The following is a 24,666-nucleotide window of genomic DNA, read 5'->3' as shown; positions in this document are numbered from 1 at the left end:
GTTTTTCAATAAGAAGGTTAAATGTCTAATTTCTTAAAAATATTTTCTCTAGAAGCGATCGTTTCTCTAATACTCAAAAAGATCCCTATACCTCGCCACAGTCTGAAAACTAATTTTTGAAATGTGCATTTAATTGATTGACAGTTAAATCTAAATCTAAAACAAAGTCAAACTATCTTCAAATAAAAATTTAACTAACTCATCTCACAAAACTATAGGAATACCTAGTTGATAAATTTATTAAAATTAATAAACCTTTTAAAATAAATTAAACTGTTTAAAATTAACTCAAATAAACATTAATATTAATAATCGTTAAATAATATTTCAATTAAACTTAAATATTATGTTAATCAAACTTTAAATATTAATTGAATTAAACTTTAAATTTAAATTAATTAAGCCTCAAACTTTAATTAAAAACTTAATTAAATTTTAACTTAATTAACTTAATAAAACTTAAACTCTAATTTATTTTTAAAATCCTTTATAAATTATTTTTAAAACTATTTTTTTAATTCTTTTAAAAACTACTTTAAAAATTTATAAAAAAAACTTTTAAATACTACTTTAAAAATTCTTTAAAAACATCCTTTTAAAAAAAATTTTAAATATCATTTAAAAAACTATTTAAAAAATTCTTTTAAAAACTACTTTAAAAATTCTTTTAAAAACTATTCAATTTTTTTTAAACCTACTTTATAAATTCTTTAAAAAAAAATTCAAAAACTAATTTAAAAGTCCTTTAAAAACTATTTTAAAAATTATTTTAAAACCATTTTAAAAATTCATTCAAAATCCTTTTTAAATATTTTAAAAATCCGTTTAAAAAATATTTTAAAATTCTTTTAAAAGCCATTTTAAAAATCTTTTTAAAACTATTTTAAAAATTCTTTGAAACCCCACTTTAAAAACTCTTTTAAAAACCATTTTAAAAATATTTTTAAAAGTCTTTTTAAAAACTATTTTTAAATCCTTTAAAAAACTATTTGAAAAATTCTTTTAAAAATAATTTAAAAACTATTTTAAAAATCATTTAAGAGTTATCTTAACTGTCTTAAAAATTCTTTTAAAAATAAAGGCAAAAAAATATTTAAACTAAAACCTTAATCAAATTTAAACTAAATTTAAAAAATAATCTTAATTAAACTCACTTAAAGCATTAATCTGAATTTAATTACTAAACTTAACTTACTTATTAAACCTAGTTAAAACTTCATTTAAAACATTATCTTAATATAGTTTAGTCAACTTTAATTTTAACATTAATCAAAATCTTAACTTTACTTAAATCCTAATTTAACTTAATTAAATATTGACTCTAATTAAGACATTATCGTTATTTAACTTTAATTAATAAAACTTTAACATATTTAATTAACAACTTAATTTAATTTAATTTAATTTATCCTAATCCAACTTAAGTTAATCAAATTACTTTATCAATTAAAGTAACCTATAATCTAATCAAAATTTAATTGTAACCTTAATTAAAATCTCAACTTTAACATTAATTAAAATTGTAACGTTACTTTAATTAACTCCTAATTTAACTTAAACATTTAATTTAATTGAATTTAATTTAAAATTTACTTCATTTAAAACCTTGATTAAAATTTGACTTTAATTAAAATTCTAAAAAAAATCAACTATAATTAAAATTTTAATCAATCTTAAAAAAACTTTATTTAATTAGCTTTACTTCATAGACTAACTCTAATGAAACTGTAACTTTATACTAACTGCAACTTAATTAATCTCTATCAATTAACTATTGGTGTAGTTTACACTAATAATCAAATTTTAATATATGATAAAAAGATAAAGTTAATTGTTGTGTGATCTAACCTTTCTACCAAGCGTGTAGGACTTGATGAGTTTGACACTAGACTAAAATCAAACTAAGTTTGGAGAATCTGATAGCTGGTGTAGAAGTCCAGATAGGTCAAGGAGTAACCCGATATCTGGCAAGAAGTTCGGCTGGATCCGCGATGTTGGTGTAATTTGCACTAACTTTCTAGCTTAGGTTTTAATGAACAACAAATGAGTTAAGTTAGGTGTTTTATAATCTAATACATTTATCGAGCGTGTAGAGATTGAGGGATTTAGGGGACCTAACACTAGGATAAAACTCGACTAGGTCTGAGGATCCGATAGTTGGTACAAAACCCAGATAGGTCAAAGGGTCGACCTAATATATGGTGGGAAGTCCGGTTGGGTCCGCGGGGTATGACTGTTGGCCGAAATCTAGTTGGGTTTGCGGACCTAGTAACAAGCGAGAAGACTTGGTGGGTCCAAAGGCTAGTCAATAGACTGCAAGTTAGTAAGTGAAGATAAGTCACTGGATGAGAGAGTTCCGGTGAGGACGAGTCCAAGTTTAAATTGTTGGTCCCTTTGGAGGCCGACAAGAGGAGAGGGTGAATTGCCTTGAAAAATAAAACACTCTTTCTCAGATTTTTAACTTGATAATAAAACTTGTAATTAAGATAGAAGAGACTAACTAAACAGAATCTAAAATAGACGCAGAGGGTTTACTTGGTTTGCAATCAGGGGATTGCTAATCCAAGGAAAGTATAGCTCAATATCTGACGATCTCCTCTAGGCGAAGAATCCTTTTTACAGTGTTGACAGTACAAAAGAATAGAAGAGCACAAAGAAAATGGATTACAAGTTCATTGAAAAGACTGTGCATATCAGTACTATATCTATAGGACTGTTCGGGGCGCCTTGAAAGGTCCGAGCGCCCTAGGGGGATAAAATTTTATCCCCCAACGTTCAGATCGAGTCAAAACTCGATCTGGACAAAATCTTTGGTCCGGGCTGTTGGGTTTTTCGGGCCGCGAAAACTGCTTTTCGCGTCGCGGAAACCCCGAATCACCCATGCCACTGGATCTCGTGCGAAGAAAAACTTTCGAAAATACGAGTACGAGTTTCAAACTATGATCTACAGTAGATCTACAAAGGAAAAATATTTTATACCTTTGAAGCGTGCCCTCGCAAATAATCCTGCTCGTCCAACGATACGCCGGATCTCGAAGTTGTCAACGTAGACAACTCTCTAGTGATATCCACACGAACAAGAAGTGTTCTCTAACACTCAAGGATGGAGAAGAGAGCACCACAAGTGTGCTAGCACTCTCTAGGGCTCTCGGGTAGGATTGGAAGAAGAAGAAAGGAAAAGAAGAGAACACACTCCTCTAAAATCTCTATGTGACTTTCACTAACCTTTCTTCTTGGATTAGATTCACTCTCCTTTCTTCTCCCTTGCTTGAAACCCACGACCAAGAGAAGAGAAGGAGCAAGAAGAGAGCTTAGGAGGAGGAAGATCACTTGAATGAGAGTTACACTTGCAAAATGAGACTCTTTTCATCTAATTAAGTGGTTTGTAACCTCCATGGGATACCAAGAGTCACAACTCTTGGTAACTCCCATGAGGTGGCACTTCACTTAAGTAACCATGATGATGTGGAGCATCATCATTGGTCCACTTAATGGCAACTCACCAATGAGGTGGCATAAAGTCAAGTCAAACTTGACTTTTCATCTTCCTCTCAAGTCAAGTCAAACTTGACTTAATCTCTCTCATGGTTGATCTAATCCAACCATTTAATTCAAGCCAATTTAATATAATGAATCTAATTCATTTAATTAAATTGATTCAATGAGTCATAATCTAAATTAGACTCATTGAACACATGAATCAACTTGAGTCCAACTCAATTAGCCCAATTAGGATTACTCTTAATCCAATTTGATTCATTAAATGAATCTAATCCTCTTGGTTCATCATATGAACCTAATCTCCATCCACTTGTTCTTTGTGTGTGACCCAATAGGTTCTTGTAACGTTGGCAATGCCCCTAAACTCATTTAGAAATATAAGTAATGAGCGGTATCTAGCAATACATCATTACTACCCAAGTTACAAGAATGTTGAGATCCAACATCACCTTGTGACTACTAATTGTGACTCCTCACAATATATGACAAGTGTTCTTCTATCCTAGACATCTAGATTGATCAATGTGAGGCATAGACCGTGTCATCCTCTAATCAATCTAAATCTTGAACTCCAAGTAGACTCACTCAATCAAATGAGCTCAATATCTCATATTGACTCATTTGGGCATGGCCAAGCACTTCGTGGTCTCACTCTATCAAGAATACCGATGTCTCTCTCGTCATATAGGAGGGATAGATCCCATCTACATCACTCACATCCCTCCGCATAATTTGTTACATACCCAGTAATCGCCTTTATAGTCCACCCAGTTACGAGTGACGTTTGATGAAACCAAAGTACATAACTCCTTATATAGGGAACCATGGTGACTTCAGGTCTAAGGACTAGTAGTCATACTAATAGCCACATGAGAAAGTATATGACACTCATATAACGATCCATGATACTTTCTCATGGCGGGTCATTCAGTATACATTCTCCAATGCATACCCATGTGTCAACTTGATATCTCTATATCAATGACTTGTGAGATCAAGTTATCGAGTTGACCTACATGCTAGTCTTATTGCATTAACATTGTCCCTGAATGTTAATACTCGACTAGGAATGATTAAGAGTAGTGTTCCCTATATCATCTCACTATCGGTTCAACTAACCGATTGATATAGGTGAGAACCTTCTACTCAAGGACGTTATTATACTTAGTTTATTTGGCACCAATACAAGTAAGTATAATAACCAAAAACCAAATGCCTTTATTTATATAGAATATGATACAACAAGTCCAAAATACAATCATCAAATGATTGTCTCTAGGACTCTAGCTAACACGGGCGCCCCGGTACGTTCCGAGCACCCCGGAGGGGTCCAGGTGCCCCGGTCAGCTCCGGGCGCCCCAGACCTAAAAGTCAACTCTGGTTGACTTTTTTCGTCAGGTAGCTCTGCTTCGGTTAAGCTCATCTCAGTTCGGGTCTTCAACTCCAGCTCCGCTAGCTTGGGTGAACTCGGCCATCCAGAATAGGACTCACCTGAACCGAAGTTCCGGCCTTCTCCACGAGCAGCCTTCCTTCTTGGTTTCTCATCCTTTGAACGTCGCATACGTTCTTCTCGTCCACCGATGTACTCTTCCGCGGTCACCTCGTCCCTCGGACGCACCGAGCCCGTCGGCTCTCTCCCCGTGCCGTTCTTCTCTATAGTCGCGTCTTCCGCTCGACTTCTTGTGTTCCTAAGCTCTTGCACACTTTGACACAAGGGTTAGACAAAACAGGACCTAACTTAACTTGTTTGATCACATCAAAACACCTTGGAGTTCCAACAATCTCCCCCTTTTTGATGTGAGCAACCCAAGTTAAGTTAGGGTAAACAAATGTAATAAAAATAATTGATTTTGCAAATAAGTCCAAAATAGATTTTCAGTTTATTTTATACCACCCCCTAGACTTAACATACTTCTTTCCCTTTGATCACATAAAAAATTGGGGTTCTTTTTAACAAGTCTAAGGTAAATTCTAACTTAAAAAAAAAATTAAGTGTTAAAAATTTAAGTTAGAAAATTTCTAAGAAATAATTTTCAAAGTCTTTGAAAACATAAATTTTAAGTTTAAAAAAAAAATCAATTTAAGTTAAAAAATTTCAAAAAAAATTCTAAGCAAAAACTTAAAAATAATTTTTATGTAATGGAATAAGTAACTTTCAAAGTTTCTAAGTTAAAAACATAGAAAAAATTTCTAATTTCCAAAAAAAAAAATTAAATTTGCAACAGAAACATTTTCTAAGTTATACAAAATTTTCAAAACAAATGTTTACAGACTTTTAAGCATTATTTAATTCTAATTTTAATACTTTTCCAAAAAGTTAATTAAACATTTGATTTCAATATTTTGGCTTCCAAGTAGTGGCGAAGCACTAGGTCTTCTTGGTTATTGGAGCAACAACAACTTCCTTAGACAAAGCCTCATAAAGAAACTATCTGTTTAACTTTCTCGTTGAAATGCTAAGTTTAATTTTTAAATTCAAGTTAAACATGTTTTCGGAACCCAATAGAGGTTCCTACCTACAGGGTTAATCAAGTATTTCCTAGGTACATAGGCTTTTGATATTTTTCTAATTTGACTGTTTAGTCCTCTATAATTTTTAAAACCAGAAATATTTGAACCGTTAGACTTTCTCAATCTTTCTATTTCTTCTTTTAATTTTTCATTTTCAAGTTTCAATTTATCAAAATCCTCTATTAGACATGATTTTGTCAAAATTCTTTTTGTTTCTAAAATTTCATTTTTTTAATTTGGTATTTTTATTTTCTAATTTATACATGGATTTTGCCATAGCCTTAATACCAAAGTAAAGCTGATCAGGAGGTAAGAGGCATACCTCACTTACCATATCAGACTTGAAGCCTGATTCTCCCCTTGCTTCGATGCATTCATCTGACATCCCTCCCCTATAACAACCCAAATTTCCTCATTTCGAGTTCTAGTAGTGGTTAAAAATATTTAGAAATGCCTTAGAAATATTCTAGAGATTTTTAGGGATTTTTAGAGTATTTTTATGCAATTTTAGAGTTCGTTTGGTATTTTTACCAAAAGGGAGAAGTTTCAAAAAATAAATAGGTTCGGCTGAGGTTCAAACCCGTGACCTCCGACCCGACCCGAACCTTAAGCGAATTCGGTTGACCAAGTGCCCAAGCGGGCTGTGCTAATTAAGGAAAGAGCGAAAAATATTTATATGGTAATAGTTAATAGAATACCTAGTTATAAAGAGAGGAACTTAGGAAATTTGGCCGTGACCTAAACTTTTTCCCCTTCTTCCTCTCGCGTGCGCGGCGCCTCTGCTCGGGCAGAAATGAAGCCGAGCTAAAGCATCGTCTCCAGCAGCAGGCCAAGGAACGATCCGAGGGATTCTCTACACCATCGTGATCCTCTCGTCGAGGAGAACTTGTTGGCACAAAGAAGGGGCCGAGATTTCAAGTTTCTCCGAAACCCTAGAAGCATTAGAAGTCTCCTTTTCGGTTGTAAGTTCAAGAACACCTCAGTAAGTGCTTCTCACCTGCAGTAGAAGTAGCTCTCGGGTCCTTGTTTCTCTTGATTTTTGAAGCATGCTGTAAAGTTTGTTGCTTGTGAAGCTTGTTGGTGTGAGTCTCATAAAGAAATTAAAATGGGATTTGTATAGACTAGGCCTATAGATGAGGTTCTTCATCCCTTATAATTAGTGTTTCATATTTAGATTTCTACATGTTACCGTAAGGGGCACAATCGGATCATTTTGAGCCTTGTAGGTTTCGGATTTTTGCTACCAGGCAATGAACCTGTAATGGTATAGATTTTTGAGCAACTTTTCTTTATGCTTTGCTTAGTTGGAAAGAATTTAGATTGTGTAGATCCATTGGGTGCATGTTTTAGTATATCACGTGTTAACTTTTGATAGCAGCAGAAATTCTATTTTTTTGTTTAGGGCCTTAGTTACTGCTGTGAACTTATATTAGCCCTTACAGATTCTGTTGGTTATTCCAGTAAGCACGAAGTTCCATTTTTTTTTCTTAGCTGCAGTTTAGTGTTCTTTCTTTTGTGGCTGCAGTGAGCAGGATAGTCCTTGATCATGTTCCGGATTTTGATACATATGCACATATGTGTTCATTTGCTTCTAATAGCTCTTTAAATTGAAGCATACAAAATTCATAGAATTTTGTCTGTTTTCGCCGAAATAAAAATAAATAGATCTAAGGGCCTTGGTCCAAATTTTTATTATTCACCCGGACAAGCGGTAATATTTTTTGCTCTTTCTTTTTCCGATATTTGTATTTTACGTATCAAAGTAATGTTATTAGGAATTGAGAATTTATATCAAATAAGGGTCCTCTTGTTGAGATGATGGTATTTGATTTGATTCAGTAACGTTGGTGAATTAAGATAAACGGAAAGAGAGGGATTCGAACCCTCGGTAAACAAAAGTCTACATAGCAGTTCCAATGCTACGCCTTGAACCACTCGGCCATCTCTCCTACATAATCTTATTATTGACCAGAAACTGAGTGAATAGTGAATAGTGTGTCATTCATATTGTTGAAGTACAAGTGCGACAGATGAATAGTTCCATAGGAAAAATTCCTTTCAAATCAAATAAAATTTTCTATTTCTCAACAAAAATTTAGCTCATTAGCTATCCCATAGATCTAATACAAATTATTGAATCGTCCCGTGTATTTTTATATTTAAATTGTATGACATGACATATGCATGTTATGCAAACAAAAAAACAAAACGGATACTTACCTTAGTCTAATCCATTTTTTTTATAGAAAAATTATTTCGTTTTGTTTTTTGTTTCTTCTTTGGATCATAACCAAATAAAAACTTCTCGAATTATCAGAATCCACAGTACAATCCTCGGTTATACAACTTAGATGAAATATTTATTATAGTTCCGTTCGTTGTTATACTACGAAATTCGAATGAAATCGAATCTGATTTTAATATTTCATATCTCTCCTTGTCCAATTCAAACAAAAGGTCCACATCTTTTTTTATAATTAGTCTGTTCTTATTTTATGTTATTTCGTACCGTACAATTCCTTTAGTTTGCGGGATCATTTTCCCCTTACCCTAAGGGTAATGAAAAGAATTATAGAATGGATTGTTAATTATGCCAAGATCTCAGATAAATGCAAATTTTATTGATAAGACCTCTTCAATTATGGCCAATATCTTATTACGAATAATTCTGACAACTTTCGGAGAAAAAAAGGCATTTACCTATTACAGAGATGGTGCGATTTGATTCTTCTTTTTAGGTCCAGTATTAAAAAGAGACATAGTTAGAGATAGAAAAAACCAAATTATTAAAATAAACCCACGCTTGGTGAAGGTGAAGTTTCTAGATAGAACAATTCCTTCTGTCGTGTATCCTCGATTGATGCAGCCTCGGATGCTTCAATTGTTGATTTTAGTATTTAGCGAAAGGTTACACCTATGGGTTCCATATTGCGAGTCAACACTACTCCACTAGTACCAATAGGCATCATAGGGGAAGAAGCACTACACCTAGGAATCAACAACATGAAAACTTTGTTATAAATTACCCTTTTCCTTATCGGTATCGGGGCTAACAAGAATGGTTGGGACAACAAACATCCATCTCGTTCATACTTTGGGTATCCGTATAACCATCAAAGATCGTTGAAGTGACTAATTCCTGGAAATAGGGGGTGTTGAGGACAAAGAAATTGTTGGAGTTACCATTTCCATCTAGTACTAATATACTAATACAGTTGGTGTTAATAAAAAACCTCTTGCAGGAAGGCTGGCTAGAGATTTCTTGTAAAAATACTAGCTCCTTTCAGTTCATAATGAGAATAGTCAAATTTGAATTTCATGGATTATTTCCCTTAGTACTATGCGCAGAAAGAAGGGAGGAGCCATATGAAATGAAAATCTCACGTACGGTTCTGGAACGGAGATTCTTTGAATAGAATGAACGACCGTAACGGATGTTGGCTCAATCCGAAGGAAATTATGCGGAAGCTTTACAAAATTATTATGAAGCTACGCGACCAGAAATTGATCCCTATGATCAAAGTTATATACTCTATAACATAGGACTTATACACACAAGCAACGGAGAGCATACAAGGGCTTTGGAATATTATTTCCGGGCACTGGAACGAAACCCATTCTTACCACAAGCTTTTAATAATATGGCCATGATCTGTCATTACGTGCGACTATCTCTACTATAGAAAGAAGAAAAAAAGATCCAATTAACTAGTAAATACTAGAATGAAATAGGTTTTCTACATATGCGTCGTCTAAAGCAACGATTTTTATCAGCTGTAGCAAGTAAAGAGACTTCACGAGAACCAAAATTAAGAAGAAATGGATAAATCCTATATACTCCATGGATAAAGGATTGAATTGATAGAGAAAGCACCGTAAAGATCAATTAGCAAGCTATTTGGTTGATAGAGTTAAGAACTGCTTTGCTTACTTATCCCATGATACAGGATAAAAGTTAGGAATCAAATTATGTAATAGAGTTGATCCACTAAGGTATTGAGCAGCGGTGTAGCATCAGATCCCAAAGATCGTAAGTTCTTTTTTCTTATATTATATTAGTTAGGATATTAGGGAGGAAAGTCTTTTTCAAAAATTCTATATCTATATTATATAAATTTCATATATGCAATCGAGATAGTTACCTTTCAGAGAATTCTAACACTATATTTTAACATTATTATATATAGGATATAAGGTTGATCCATACTTCATTCCTCTGAAGGTGGGAGAAAAGATAAAGCTTTTTATTGATAAAAAAATTAGAGTTTTAAACTTATGTAATTAATTTCTTCTGGCTAACCCAACAAAAATGGGATACTTTTATAACAATATGACAAATTTAATTCAATTAACATATTAACATAAGGTAGATTAAGACGGGGCGTAAGCAAAAAGAATCGATTGTCGAGCCGTATGAGGTAGGAAACTCTCAAGTACGGTTCGAAGGGAAGGAGTTACCTATTCCGACCGGGGAGAACAGGCCATTCTACAAGGTGATTCTGAAATTGCAGAGGCTTGGTCTGATCAAGCTGCTGAGTATTGGAAACAAGCTATAGCGCTTAGTCCGGGTAATTATATTGAAGCACAAAATTGGTTGAAGATCACGAGGCGTTTTGAATAAGACCACTCCCCTTTTTAATTCATTAAAATTAGTTGTTGGATACATCAATCAAATAAAATAGATCGTGTTCCCATGAAAAGATCCAACCAAGAGTTTTATTATATCCTTTCTTTATAAAATCATTGTATGGTATCTCATAGGGATAAAATGGTATAGAATAAAACTAATAAAGCTAGTAAAAGAAAGATACAAGATACAGTGGAATGACTAAATATGGATAAGATATAGCAATGGATCTTATTAATTCTAATGAATGATCTTGTGATTTCTAGTAAAGGAATAGAATATTTTATAGAAGTAGATTCATATGGGTACTTATACATTCAGATATAAGTGTACTAGTTTAGGTTGCAAAAAAAATTGTTTTTTCGTTTCGCTGGGAAAGTACTTTCCAAGGAAAAACAGGCCCCTTGGGCACCTAATCGTTATATCATAATAGATCTGAACACTTGCCTCGGATTGACATATCATAATTGCTCTAGTGAATAACTAAATAGATGGATGAGAGATAGGAAAAAAAGGATTAATCATAAAAAAAATAGCTATCTTTTGGAGGTTCACTAAAAACTTGATGATTGGCGGGTCTCTTTGTAGTTTTCTTGCTATTTTAACAAGCATGAGTAGCCATGTATTTTAGTGGAATGATTATGTGTTCTATTAAACCTTTGTAGGGGATTATGAGTAGCTATAAGTAAGAAAAGACCAAGGTCTTGATAGGATCCCTAAATTTCAAGAATTGGGGTCAGTAGCATGCCAAGTGCACAAAGAAATGCCAAGACATTTTATTATAAGAATATTAAAGATAACAAGTATTTTATTTTTAAAAGGCTAGTACCCGACTTCCAAGGTTGTCGTTAAACAAATCCAGGTGACCAATTCCAAGGTCTTGGCCCTAGTAAGACCAAGGTCTTTACCCTCGTAGGACTGGTGACTAGCTACCACAGTCTCTATTAGGGAGCGCGCATTGGTACTAAGCCTGGGCCCAGAGAAGCTTTATTATTATTTTGAAGTATAAGAGTATAAGTTTTTGAAATAACAAAATAAACTTTATATCAGTTTCAATTTAAGCGAATTAGCTATTTTAGTTTATTTCAGCAAGTTAGCTAATTTCAGTTATATAGTTTTCTTTGCTATCGGATGGGCACGAACAACCATACATAGTGTACTTTATAGTTTAGTTTTTCCTTGCTAACACTATGAACATGATTAGCTTCAAGTTTGGTATGTTAACCTTGGATTTCCATGATTTCTGAACATGAACAGCCTCTGTTATTTAAGCATGCAGTTTGTACCTTACTTGCTGATCAATGAGCATGAGTAGCTTCTTATCCTGTTTTCTGGATTTTGGTGAATATGCATACTTGAGTTTTGTGATTTCTTTTAGCACTGCAAACCTTAGTTTGATTGCTACTTTCATGAAGCATTGCAGATATTAATTTTTAATTAGCAAATTTCTAGATTTCTTTGCTATTAGAATTACATGAGTAGATTTTCTAGTTTTCATTTGCTATTATTAAGCACGTGCAGCTTTTATTTGCCATGAGTTGAGCATGACCAATTTTCTTTACTATTAGATATGCATGAGCAGATTCTTTAGTTTTCATTTATTATTGATTCGAGCATGAGCAGTACTGATTCTTATTTCTAGTTACTTGCTATTAATTGAGCATGAGTAATTTTCCTTGCTATTAGACGAGCATTGAGCAGCTTTCCTGTTAAAGTATTCAGTTTCTAGTTTCTTTTTGAATACATGCATATCCGAGTTTTTGTGAGTTAAACAGCGCTTACTAAGCATTCGCTTATAGTTTGCATTTTCTCTTACTGCAGATAAAGGAAAGGAAAAGCTATAGCAAAGGAAGGCGACAAGGAGGTGCGGATGGATGTGTGATGTCTGGACTATAGAAGCCCTGGGGATTTAGTTTAAGATTTTATTAATATATTTTGTATTTAGACCATTTGAGATTGTACCTTATACACCATGTCCTTTAAGATTATTCTTGTTTGAGATTACATGCTCAGATGAGTTCAGTTTAGTAAGTAGGTACTTTTGCGTTTGCATTGAGATATAGTTTCATATGTTTTTGCTATTATGTGTTATATGTGCATGTCAGTATTGTATTGTATTTTAGTCCTGCTGTACTGCATATACTCTGCCGAAAGTTTAAGTTTTCTGGGAAAAAAATTTAATGTACAGTTTGCTATACTAGTTAAGTAAGGATCTATAGTAGTTAGGTAACGGTCAACTTTAGTGAGTAGTGAGAAGGGTGGTCGTTACATCCCCCTTCATCGATGCTAAGTTCTGATGTACTTTGCCCTTCATAGCTTGCCATCAGTGCTATCCCGGCATAATCTTGAATCTTGGACTCAAATGATGAACTATCGTCCCAAGTTGCTTTTAGATTCTTGTGCTTCTTGGGTATCTTGACTTTGTCCTTCTTTAGTTTTGGGCAGTCTTCTTTTAAGTGTCCTTCCTTTTGACACTGGTAGAAATGCATTCTTCTTCTATTTCTTGGATTCTTTTTATTCTGAATTTCTTTAAATTTATTAGATCTAAAAAACTTTTTAAAATTTCTTACTATATATGCTTCATGATCCTCTTTTGAATCTGATTCGGGTTCATCCTTCTTAGTTGCGTTTAGTGTGATCATCTGGCTTGATTCCTTTGTTGTCCCTGCACACCTGGTTTCATGTAATTCAAGATTAGAGAACAATTCTTCTAAAGTACTTACCTCTAGGTCTTTTGAAATATAGTACACGTCGATGATTGATGTCCATTCTGGAGTTTTGGGAAACGCATTGAGTGTGTAGTGTAAGGGAATAGGTTGCTAAACACACAAACGCGTAGCGAAAAAACCTATTTCCTCCAGAAGATCCATGCGAAGGGAAACATAATCTTATACTAAGTTAGATCTAAAGACATGATAGAGTTATACCTTTGAAGCGTGCTCACAATCTCCCGATAGCTCGGATCACAGCACGATCAAGCGTTCGCACCTCTACGGTATCCACACGAACAAGCCTTGCTTTCATTTGTCTCACAAACTCAACAAGATGGAGAAGAACACACAAGGTTGTGCTAGCAACCTTCAAGGGTGTGTTCGGCCAAGCAAGGAAAGGAGGAAGAAGAAGAAGCAAAGAGACCTTTCACCTTCTCAAGTGATGAAAATCTTATGAAAAATATCATCCAAATGATATTTATAGCCATCCCATGGAATACCAATAGTCTCCACCCTTTCATCTTATAATCCAATGGCTCAAAATCAACCATTCAATGCAATGGTTGAATTTTGACCATTCAACTTCCTTGGTGAACTCAAGTTCACCCAATGAGTCTAACCCATTGATTCCCATGCAATTTGACTCAATCCAACAATTGGATCTATTTGAGTCTAACTCAATGAGTCTAATTCAGATTACACTTAATCCAATGAGTGGGTTCATTCGAGTCTAACTCAATGATTAATCCAAAAAGCCTAATCATCTCATGATTGACTCTTAGGGCTAATTACTAACAAGTAGCGTATGGTGTCCCGGTTTGTTACCGTTTCACTAAGATTCTCGAGACCAGTAATCAATTCCTTTACCTTCACGTGTAGATTAGCTACCTTCTCACCTTTTTCCAAACGGATGTTCGTCAGTCGGTTCCGAAGGATATCTCTTCTTGTTAGCTTGGCTTCGGATGTTCCTTCGTGGAGTTCCAGGAACTTCTGTCATGCCCCAGGTAGTCCCTGTCCGAAGAAATTTCGGCAGCATCTCCCCTGTACGGCGGACAATATGAAGCTCAGTATACATATATCAATACCTCGGCCACACTCGGCCGGAACAATACAGACAAATAGTAAAACAATCCACGCAGTTATATTCAATATTTCTACACAGATATAATATGAACAATCCACGCAGTTATATAAAGAAAAGACGATATAGAACCATGAAGATATATGTAAACAGCCTACTCCACTACAACGAAGAAAACAAATCCACGAAGTAATGAAAATACAACCGCAGCGGAAAACAAAAGTAGCAAACCCGAATGTTCAATGTAAAGTCCACAATACAAACCCACAATACAAGTATATAAGATGCAAAAGCAAAATATAATCCGACAAAGAAAATCCTCGCGATAATGGGGCTAGCGACTGGAATATCTCCCGACGGCCTTGTAACGCCCGAAAATTCTCAAAACTATTTTAGAATTATTCTATGATTTTTCTGGAATTTTTAGATATTTTTCCGGAATTTTCCGAGTATCGGAAGTAGCAAAAATAATTAGAACCGCAGAATAGCTTAGGCGGGAATCGAACCCGAGACCTATGGTATACGGGATAATGTTAGTAACCGGTTGAACCCAGCAGGGCCGTGCTGAAAGAAAGGAGAACCAAATATATTTATATTAGAGTTGGGTTCATTAAACCACTTAATATAGATTAAAAACTTAAAGAGGGTTTGGTTTATTTTAAAAGTTTGGTTCGGCACTTCCTCACCTCACGCCACTTCTCTCCTCTCAAAACCTCACCGCCGCCTCTCCCTCTCCTCCTTCTCACGGCACACCAAGCCCCAAGGGCCAAGGGAACTTCTTCCGGCGACGACTCCAACACGAAAAAGGTTCTTCTCCGCGAGAGGAACGCGAAGACGCAAGTGGATCGTCGAGAGGACCGTTTCCATCGGAAAACCAGCGGTTTGAATCATAAGAAATTACGAATAGGAGGTAAGAAACCCCTCACCTGCAGTATAATAGCTCCGTTTGGTTTTCTACGCATTAGTTTTAGCTATAGGCAGGTTTTTCGGCACATAGGGTGTGTTTAAACCCTCCTCGAGGAATTAGGGATCTAGTTGAGCACCTTTAGACGGGCCGGACACGTTGGTCTCCTTTAGTTGGAGATTCTAGACGTTGTCGGGTGCCTAGAGGTGATCTCCCTATTAGAGGAGAGAGTTGGAGCACACCAAGTGTTCGGTAAAATGTTAGTATAGCTAAATACCACCTCAGTTATGTTTAATAGCTCAGTTAAATGCATTAGGAGCATTTAAAACAGCGCATTAGTTTAGTTCAGTTTATGGGACTACGGTCCAATGGGTGGGCTCCCACAGTCGCCTCTAGGTTCAGATAACCTAGCTCTAGGTTCAGATAACCTAGAAACAGCAAGTTAAAACAGTTAGCTATATTCAGTATTTTATTTTCAGTGGCACTGTACTGGATCAGATATCCATTGGGTTGGACTCCCACAGTCGTCCCTAGGTTTAGATAACCTAGTTAACCCTACTAAATTTGGGACTTGCAAACCCGGGTCTAGTTAGGGATGCGCGCACAGCAAGTACAGTTGCCGGGCCCAAACAGCATGATTACTATTTTCACTTATTATGATATTAGCTTTCAAACTCTTAATCTAATCCAGTGATTATAGTTTAAGATTAGTTTTAGCTTAGTTCAGTATCATGCTCCAGTTTAGTTTTTCCCTGTGAATATGCATGATCACTTTATGTGCAGTTGTTATACATGCTTTTATGTTCAGGTTTAGGTATGCCATGATTGTATGCTTATATGCCATGTCATGCTAGTTTATTCAGTATATCCAGCATATGTTTTAAACAACATGATTTAAAATCATATTTGCATCGTTGCATGTTTTTGTGAGGTAGATGGTTTCTTACTAAGCTTTAAGCTTACAGATACTATTTTTCCTTATATTGCAGATAAAGGTAAAGGAAAGATGGACTAGCAGAGGGAGCTGGAGGACAATGCAAAGGATGGTGTGTGTGGCAGGAACTGGAATAAAAGACCTTGGAGAGTTTAGTAAATTAGAAACTAGTTCTTCCTTAAGACATGTTCTTATACTTTGCTTTTTATGCATTTCTAGTAGTTAAAGGTTATGAGTTGATGAACCTTTCTTTAGCTTAAGTTTAGAATTGTTACTACATGTTATTAGAATAGTTTATCATGCATTGGATAGTTGTTATGCGGTATTTTGGCACGCCAAAGTGCTGAAATCAGAGTTCCCAGGCGAAATTAGAACTCTGATCGGTCTCCAGACCGATCAGAGCCTGGGCAATGTCACTGGATCGGTCAGCCGACCGATCCAGCACGATACAGTAGTTTCCAGAGAGCTTCAGGTACCTGGATCGGTCAGCCGACCGATCCAGACATACCTGGATCGGTCTGCCGACCGATCAGTGTACTCCTGGATCGGTCGGGAGACCGATCCAGCAGCATACAGAAGCGATGCAGCTTCTGGATCGGTCAGCTGACCGATCCAGGGTGTTCATCCGTGCCAGTAGCAGCCTGGATCGGTCCGTGGATCGATCCAACGGAAAAGCAATCGATCCAGTTTAGTTTGGATCGATTGGGAAGCTCAGTTTCGACCAAGAAACTCAGTAGATTAACTTCTAGTCCATGGGGGATGTAGGATACGCTTTGTGTTCCTCAGATTGCATCCTTTAGCACATGTAGAACCAAGAGCAGTCATCAATTAGTAGAAAAATTTAAATTAGATCAGTTTTTCGCACAGTCAGTACAGTACAACTGTAGCGATTCGCCTTACAGCCTAGTAGTTAGAAGGTGGGTCGTTACAGGCCTCAACCTGAAAAATAGTAACAACGGGATGAGTTCAAAGTACTCAGCAGGTAATCCAATAGATATATACAGCAACATATAATCACCAGTAACATCCTATGGTACAGTACACTAAACCATAGAGCCTACAGTACAGTCTCCTAACAGTACAACCTACGGTACAGTCTCCTAACAGTATAACAGATATGCATAGCTGAAATAAACTGTAATAACCAACAATAAGCATAAAGTACAGTCTATAGCAAGAATAATAAGAAAATGCATAACTGAAATAAACTGTGCTCACCTGCGAGGCTTGGGCAACTGACTGTCAACATACAGAGATAAAAGTAGTCAGAGCAAAAGCATGTATCCTGTATGCATGTCAATCATATGCAATCACCAAAATGCATCAATCATAACGAATGCAATCCGTGCATATGATGCAATATGGCATGGTCACCCCTGTCAACCAGTCAGCCATCTCACACACAATGGTGAGACCGAGTGGGTAGGGCTGTGACACCGTGCACTCTGCCGTCACTACCCTGATGAGTGACCGAGTGGACGAGATGCTGTCGAAGTACACCTATCCTCCTACCTCAAACATAGTGAGGGAGCGCAATGCTCTCAACTCCCGATACACGATGACGGGGAGGGATCCCGGCTGCAACCCCGCCGTATCGTGCTACCCATGAGCACCCCAGCGGTGCACCACCGAGTAACCTGCCATACACACCCTGAGTGCTGTGCCACTACCCATGCAGTGAAACACGTTGTGTGCAGGCCTATGTAGTCGGCCGATGAGCTCAACAATAATGGAGTCGTCAATCGCCCAGCATGCAATCATGCAGGATGGTGCATGATGCTACAGTATGTCATACCTGAACATAGCCTCCTCCATATATGTGTGTGCCCAAAAGGTAAACGCATATATATAACCATGATATAAACAGCATAAATCCAAAGACATCACATATAACAATGATGTAAGTATCATGAATCCAAGAGCATGTATCACACATGTAAAGCAACTAATCCAGTAGAGTAGAGCACTATAGATATGCATCTCTATGAACATATATACACATGGCAAGAGATAAAATATCCAATCCTGAAATAAAGCAACTAGCAGATAAAGCATGTGATAGGTATCAACTAGCTAAGACCAAGAGAAAGAATAATCTACTATCTACCACTAGTAAGTATATATAAGCTAAACATATCATAAGACATTATCAAAAGATAAGTCAAAGGGTACCCGCCTTAAATAGAAGGTACAATCAAGCAATCCAAGGTCGAGACGTCGGTCTCGAATCAGAGTCCTGTGTCAAACAAACAATATATATTTTATTTAGCTAAAACCAAATGAATAGCTAAATAAAATCCCTAAAACTAAATTAGGGCAAAACCCTAATTCATACAATCTCAACCTACCTAATTAAATCTAACGGTCAATTAGGATTAGTTACATAATCCCTAATCACTAATAGGTTAGAAATCTAAACTTAGATTAAATCTAATAGTTGACTAGGGTTAAATGTCTTAACCCTAATTATTCCATTAGATTAATCTAGGCAATTAAATCTAGTCACAATCAATATAATCCTTAATTCAAATGTACACATAAACCTAATTCAATTCTACACACGATCAAGTAATACAACCATAATCCACATGTATCAAAAATCCCTACACATCATATATCAAAAGCCCTACTCATACCTCAATTTCCAGCAACTGTTATGCTGAAACTAGAGGAGCTACCGGTTGTGGGTGCTGCCGGACCAACAATAAGCAACCTCACAGAACACTGCTGGAAACCAAGCTGCCACAGAACCCAATTCCAGATCCACCGCAGGAGCACATAACCTCACTGATGGATTAGTCGGATCAAGCAATGAATCAAGCAAGAAGACTACTGATCAAGCACAACCATCCTCTAGCCCCTGCCCGGCAGCTCAAGAACACCTCCCTGATACCAACATCTCCAAATATGTGACCTAATTCAACCGAAAAGAAGATGAGGATCGGTAACAGAGAAGAAGACTTAAGCTTACCTCAATCGGTTGTCTCCATAAGGTATCACCCAATCCGATCCACCTTGAGGAGCCACGGATCGTTTTGTGAACAACTCAAGAAGGAGGAAACGAAGGGTCAATTGATCGGAGACAATGCAAACCAAGCCTTCCACCATGCCCTAGCCACCGAGCCGTCATCGTTTATGCACAAGAACCGGCCAGTGAAGCAATCGCTCCACCAGAAAGCTTGGACAGCGTCACCAATGTCAAGAATCCGGCGATGGTACTCAGGCGGCGTAAGAGGACGAGATCGTCGGAAACAGCCCTCTATCGGCGCTGGGGTGTCGAACTGTTTGCATGAGAGAACAGAGAGATCGGAGCGAGAGAGAGAAAGGGCTTCGGCTAGATCGGAAGGGGTCTCGGCCGACGGTTGGACAACCGGCACAGGCGGCTGTGATCGGTGACGAGCGGAGGCGATCGGGAAGAAGAGAGGAAGAAGAGAGGGGAGATCGGGGAAGGAGATCGGGAATTCGTGTCGGCTGAGAGGGCAAAGGTCTGGTCGGGATCGGCGTTTGGGGAGAAAAGAAATAAGAAAAGGGAATTTATATAGTTAAACATTTCCTCTCTTAAATAGGTCTCCCAAATAGGCTTTATCTGAACCCAAAATTGATCCCCTCAAAACCCTCCGTACGAGCTCCGAAAAATTCCCAGAAAATTTCTAAAAATTCTGGAAAAATTCTATAAGGCTATTTCTGAAATAACCCTATGTATTTAAATTTTCCGAGATCTCACAACTTCTCCCAGAGTTCTTTGGCCGACGAGTGGCTTCCGATGTGGTTGACTTCTTGAGGAGGCAACACGCTCAGCAGGTGATATTCCGCATGGTTGTTCGCTACAGAATCACTCTGCTCCTTCTTTGTCCACTGACTCTCTTCTTTTTCTTCTCCATTCTGATTCGTCGAAGCTACAAAGCCATACTTTATAATTAATCGAATTTCGAAATCAGTTTTTAGGAATACCTCCATACGACGCTTCCAGTGTGCGAAGTACCCCTCAAATTTTGGTGGAACAATGCTTGGTCTGGCCATCTCGTTGCTTCGATCGGTGGTCCCTTTGGAGGCCTGCGAAGTCCTCCTGAAGCGCCTTGCTCTGATACCACTTGTTGGTCCCTTTGGAGGCCGGCAAGAGGGGAGGAGTGAATTTTCGTAAAAAATAAAACACCCTTTCTCGAATTTTTATCTAGATAATAAAACTTGTAATTAAGATAGAAGAGACTAACTAAACAGAATCTAAAACAAACGCAGAGGGTTTACTTAGTTTGCAATCAGGGGATTGCTAATCCAAGGAAAGTATAGCTCAATATCTGACGATCTCCTCTGGGCGGAGTAGCCTCTTTACAGCATTGACAGCACAAAAGAATAGAAGAGAACAGAAAAAAATGGATTACAAGCTCATTGAAAAGACTGTGCAGATTAGTGCTATATTTATAGCACTGTTTGGGGTGCCTTGAAGGGTCTAGGCGCCCTAGGGGGATAAAATTTTATCCCCCAACGTTCAAATCGAGTCAAAACTCGATCATGACAAAATCTTCGGTCCAAGCGCCCCGGTACGTTTTGGGCGCCCCGGTCAACTCCGAGTGCCTTGGACCAAAAAGTCAACTCTGGTTGACTTTTTCCATCCGGTAGCTCTACTTCGGTTCAGCTCGTCTTGGTCCGGGTCTTCAACTCTGGCTCTGCTAGCTTGGGTGATCTCGGCCATCCGGAATAGGGGTCACCCGAACCTAAGTTTCGGCCTTCTCCTCGAGCATCCTTCCTTCCCGGTTTCTCGTCCCTCGAATGTCGCGTACGTTATTTTTGTCCACCGGTGTACTCTTCCGCGGTACCTCGTCCCTCGGACGCACCAAGCCCGTCGACTCTCTCCCCGTGTCGTCCTTCTCGTTAGCCGCGTCTTCCGCTCGACTTCCTGTGTTCCTAAGCTCCTGCACACTTAGACACCAGGGTTAGACAAAATAGGACCTAACTTAACTTGTTTGATCACATCAAAATACCTTGGGGTTCCAACATAGATTTTATGTATCAGTCCAGTTTAGGTCCATTTTGGATCCCTAAAGTGAGACTCTGGCTAGTTCCTAGTCTTAGAAGGACATAAATTAATTATTACTACTTATTATTATTATTATTGCGCTAATTTTATTTTATAGGTTAAATATTTTTGTATTGCGTTAATACATTTTGCAAGGCTAAAGGAACACAAAGTGCCTCAAGTGAACAGTCCCAAAGGTACCTTCAAGAGCTTTGAAAGCACCTTGAGTATTGTTCATGAAAGGCGTCTTTAGGAGCTTAGAATGAACCTTCAGTCAGTTAAGCTAGAAGTCCTCATCATCAATATGGAGCATTTTTGTTGGGATAAAAGTTTACATATGGAAGGCGCCTTCAGCGCTATGGAAGGCGCCTTCAGCGCTATGGAAGGCGCCTTCCATACTCTATAAAAGAGCAGCTCGATCAAGGCTTCATCATCAACTCTTCTATAAGCTTCTACGTGTCCATTTGGCATTCTGACTGCTCTAGCTTCTTATTGTTGCTCAACTGCAACGTTGCTACATTCAACTATTATTGAGGAGTCGTCCAACACCGAGCCTAAGCGCCATCATCTTTGAAAGTGTAGCATGTTACACTTGTTCCTATTCTTTTTTATATTTGATACCCTCTTACGGGGGTTCAAGAAGAGGTTATTAGTGAATTACCCATCAATAGATCACCTGAATAGAGTCATAGGGCTACAGAGTATAGCTCATGAATATAGATTGTGTTTGCTTGTGTCTATGCTAATTTAATTTCTATGTACTTGATGTGTATAGATTATATATGTTATTTTGTGCTATTTAATGCACATCTTTCTGTATTCAATGCCTATGATCTATGCTTTTGTACCCTTTAGCATGTTAATTCCATCATAATTATTATTTTTCCTCTAGAGATCTGCTTAGTGTCTCTTTTCATTTTTAGGAGCAGTTTGGAGCGAAAAAGGATTCAAAATATGCAAAAGAAGATCATTTGAAGAAGACTATTGTCACGCCCCGGGGAAGTCCCTGTCCGAAGAAATTTCGGCAGCACCTCCCTTGTACGGGTGACAATCTGAAACTTTATACATTGCCCTCAGGGCCACATATACATCGGCCAACACGATCGGAACAAATAACAATAATAAAAATACATCACACTGATGTGCGTAGATTATATACTCTTTTATGCATGTTTTTACGCACATTTACATACTTTGAGCATGCTTGATCTATGCATTTTTATACTTCCAGCTTTCCTTTTAGCATATTTACTCTTTTGGTTCGGAGATCTACTTTTTGTGCATTTTCTGTACACAGGAGTCGAAGTTGGTGAAGATTATGCGTCCTCGGGCAAGCTTGGAAGTAATTGAAGGGAGAGAGCATCAGGCCGTGTACCACACATGGTCGTGTAGTCTTAACAGGAAGGGAAGAGGGCATGGCCGTGTGAATCTCACACGGCCGTGTCTTGATTTGAAGAAATCAGAACAGATGCCTTACATGGCCGTGTTGATCTACACGGCCGTGTGAGGTTTCCAGAGGCCAAGCAGGTGGTGGCCGTGTGCATCACACTGTCGTGCGAAGTTTCCAGAGACCAAGCAGGTGGTGGCCGTGTGCACCACACGGCCGTGTAGCACTTCCAGATAACAGTAGGGTCCTGGCCGTGTGGAGTCACACGGCCGTGCAGCTTTGGCAGAGAGGGAACTGGACATGGCCGTGTGAATCTCACACGGCCGTGTCGTGGGGCCGTGTGGCGCCCGATTTCCTCCTCTATTTAAACCTTCCTTCATGAATTGAAAGGGGATCTCTCCCCCTTTGGGAGAAGGCAAGATTTGGTGGTTTCCTCCCATTCTTGGGAGGATTTCTGGGCGATTCTAAGGGAGTTCTTGACGATTTCGACTCTGGAGCGAGGATTGGATCCGAAGACGAGGCTTCTTCGTAGATAAGTTTTCTCCTTCCCCTTTTCTTGGTTTCTTGGATTGGGGATTTAAGAAATGCTTGTAATCTTTATTTCTTCGGGTATTCTTCCTCGATTCATGGAGTAGATCTTGTATTCTAGGATTAAGGGAGTATTTGTATGATGGATTGATGTAATCTCATATGGATTTGCCATTTTCTTGTTTCAATGACATTGTCTTGCTTGTATCAATTAGATCTTGAATGATTAATGGTGATTTGTGCTTAATTCTCATTCTTGATTGATTGTTTGGATTTCTTGTGGACTTTGTAAAGATAAACTCTCACTCGATCATCCGAGGGATCCACGTGACATGTGCAAGCCCGTGTAAGGACGTTTGAGAGATAATCTTGAAGAGGAAATAGGAATATTCAAGAGAGTAGGATGGATTTTGTGATTAGTTTCTTGTATCTTGATAGATTAATAAGTTGTGGGCTTCTATGTTGATATCCGAGGAAGGCATAGTAATAGGTGCGCTTCTGTGTAAGGACAACGTAGGTTCACGTCTAATTGATCATATTTAGATACATTTCTCAGTCCTTAGCCGGTTATCTATTGCAAGAGAGAACCGGCAGCTTTCTACAAGTGTTTGGCAATTGAGGGATAAGAATTGGTGAACCATTTACATTCAAGAAACCTTACAAAGAAACCGAAACTCCTAGAATCTCCCTTTATCATAACCCAAAACACTAAACTCTTGTTTGTTGATCTTTAATATTAGATTTGTTTACCTTCACTTTGCATTTGAAACGATTGGATAGTTGTTTAGCTAATTCGCAATGAGACATTTCTAGTGCTTATTCCAGTCCCTGTGGATACGATAATCTTTTATATTACTTGCGACATTTCCGTACACTTGCGGAGCGTAACACACACAGAAATCCACGCAGTTTAATAGTTAACAAACTAAAATAGTGATAATAAGACTCAAAAACAACCCTACTCAACTACACTCGTAAAGTACAAAACTGATGTCCTACTCAATTACACCCATAAAGCTAAAATCCGATGATAAAAATCAACTCACCTCTTCTGCCGTCTAGGCAGGCACGTAGAAAAACAAATCCACATAAAGTTCATCGACAATATCCATAAGGTAAACTAATACAAGTCTAGATAGTGCAATAAGAGACATAACACAAGACCAAATAACTCTGGATCTTCAGGGGACTAGCGACTGGAACTCTCCGGACAGCATCAACCTGAAAATTGCAACGGAGGAGGGTGTGAGTCCAACACTCGACGGGTATCAATTGATGTGCATAATAAAGAAAATAACAACCAGCTCTAATCATGCGTACAGTCTCCTGATACAAGAAGGATAAATGCAACTGAATAAAGCAGAAGAAAACTGTACTAACCAAGACCAAGGTATAAGTACAACAGGGTCGTCAGACCGAGAGTGTCATAAATCCTGTATGCATGTCAATCATATGCATCCATATAAAT

The 24,666-nt window shown here is 37.5% G+C and overlaps 1 protein-coding gene and 1 non-coding gene across 2 annotated transcripts; one reads left to right on the top strand and one right to left on the bottom strand.

The window, feature by feature from the left end:
• Positions 1–7,874: 7,874 nt before the first annotated feature.
• Positions 7,875–7,961, bottom strand: TRNAS-GGA. The gene has a single exon. It is a non-coding gene; the product is annotated as a tRNA-Ser (tRNA).
• Positions 7,962–8,351: 390 nt separating this feature from the next.
• LOC122051797 (photosystem I assembly protein Ycf3-like) lies at positions 8,352–10,744 on the top strand. The gene is made up of 3 exons (XM_042613092.1): positions 8,352–8,726; positions 9,445–9,672; positions 10,479–10,744. Exons 1-3 carry the CDS (start codon positions 8,603–8,605, stop codon positions 10,631–10,633), a joined length of 507 nt encoding a protein of 168 aa, XP_042469026.1. The 5' UTR covers positions 8,352–8,602; the 3' UTR covers positions 10,634–10,744.
• Positions 10,745–24,666: the final 13,922 nt, after the last annotated feature.

The sequence above is a fragment of the Zingiber officinale genome, chromosome 3A, assembly GCF_018446385.1.
Source record: "Zingiber officinale cultivar Zhangliang chromosome 3A, Zo_v1.1, whole genome shotgun sequence".
Lineage (NCBI taxonomy): Eukaryota > Viridiplantae > Streptophyta > Magnoliopsida > Zingiberales > Zingiberaceae > Zingiber > Zingiber officinale.
Note: the sequence above shows the minus strand (reverse complement) of the source record. Positions and strands in the feature narration are given on the sequence as shown.

Bases quoted from the DNA above. Each gene is read 5' to 3' on its own strand.
- LOC122051797 (XM_042613092.1), top strand. From the start codon at position 8,603: ATGCCAAGATCTCAGATAAATGCAAATTTTATTGATAAGACCTCTTCA. The intron at 8,727-9,444 runs GTGCGATTTGAT...AACGACCGTAAC, and splicing joins ATTTACCTATTACAGAGATG to GGATGTTGGCTCAATCCGAA. The intron at 9,673-10,478 runs ACGTGCGACTAT...TTACCTATTCCG, and splicing joins TATGGCCATGATCTGTCATT to ACCGGGGAGAACAGGCCATT.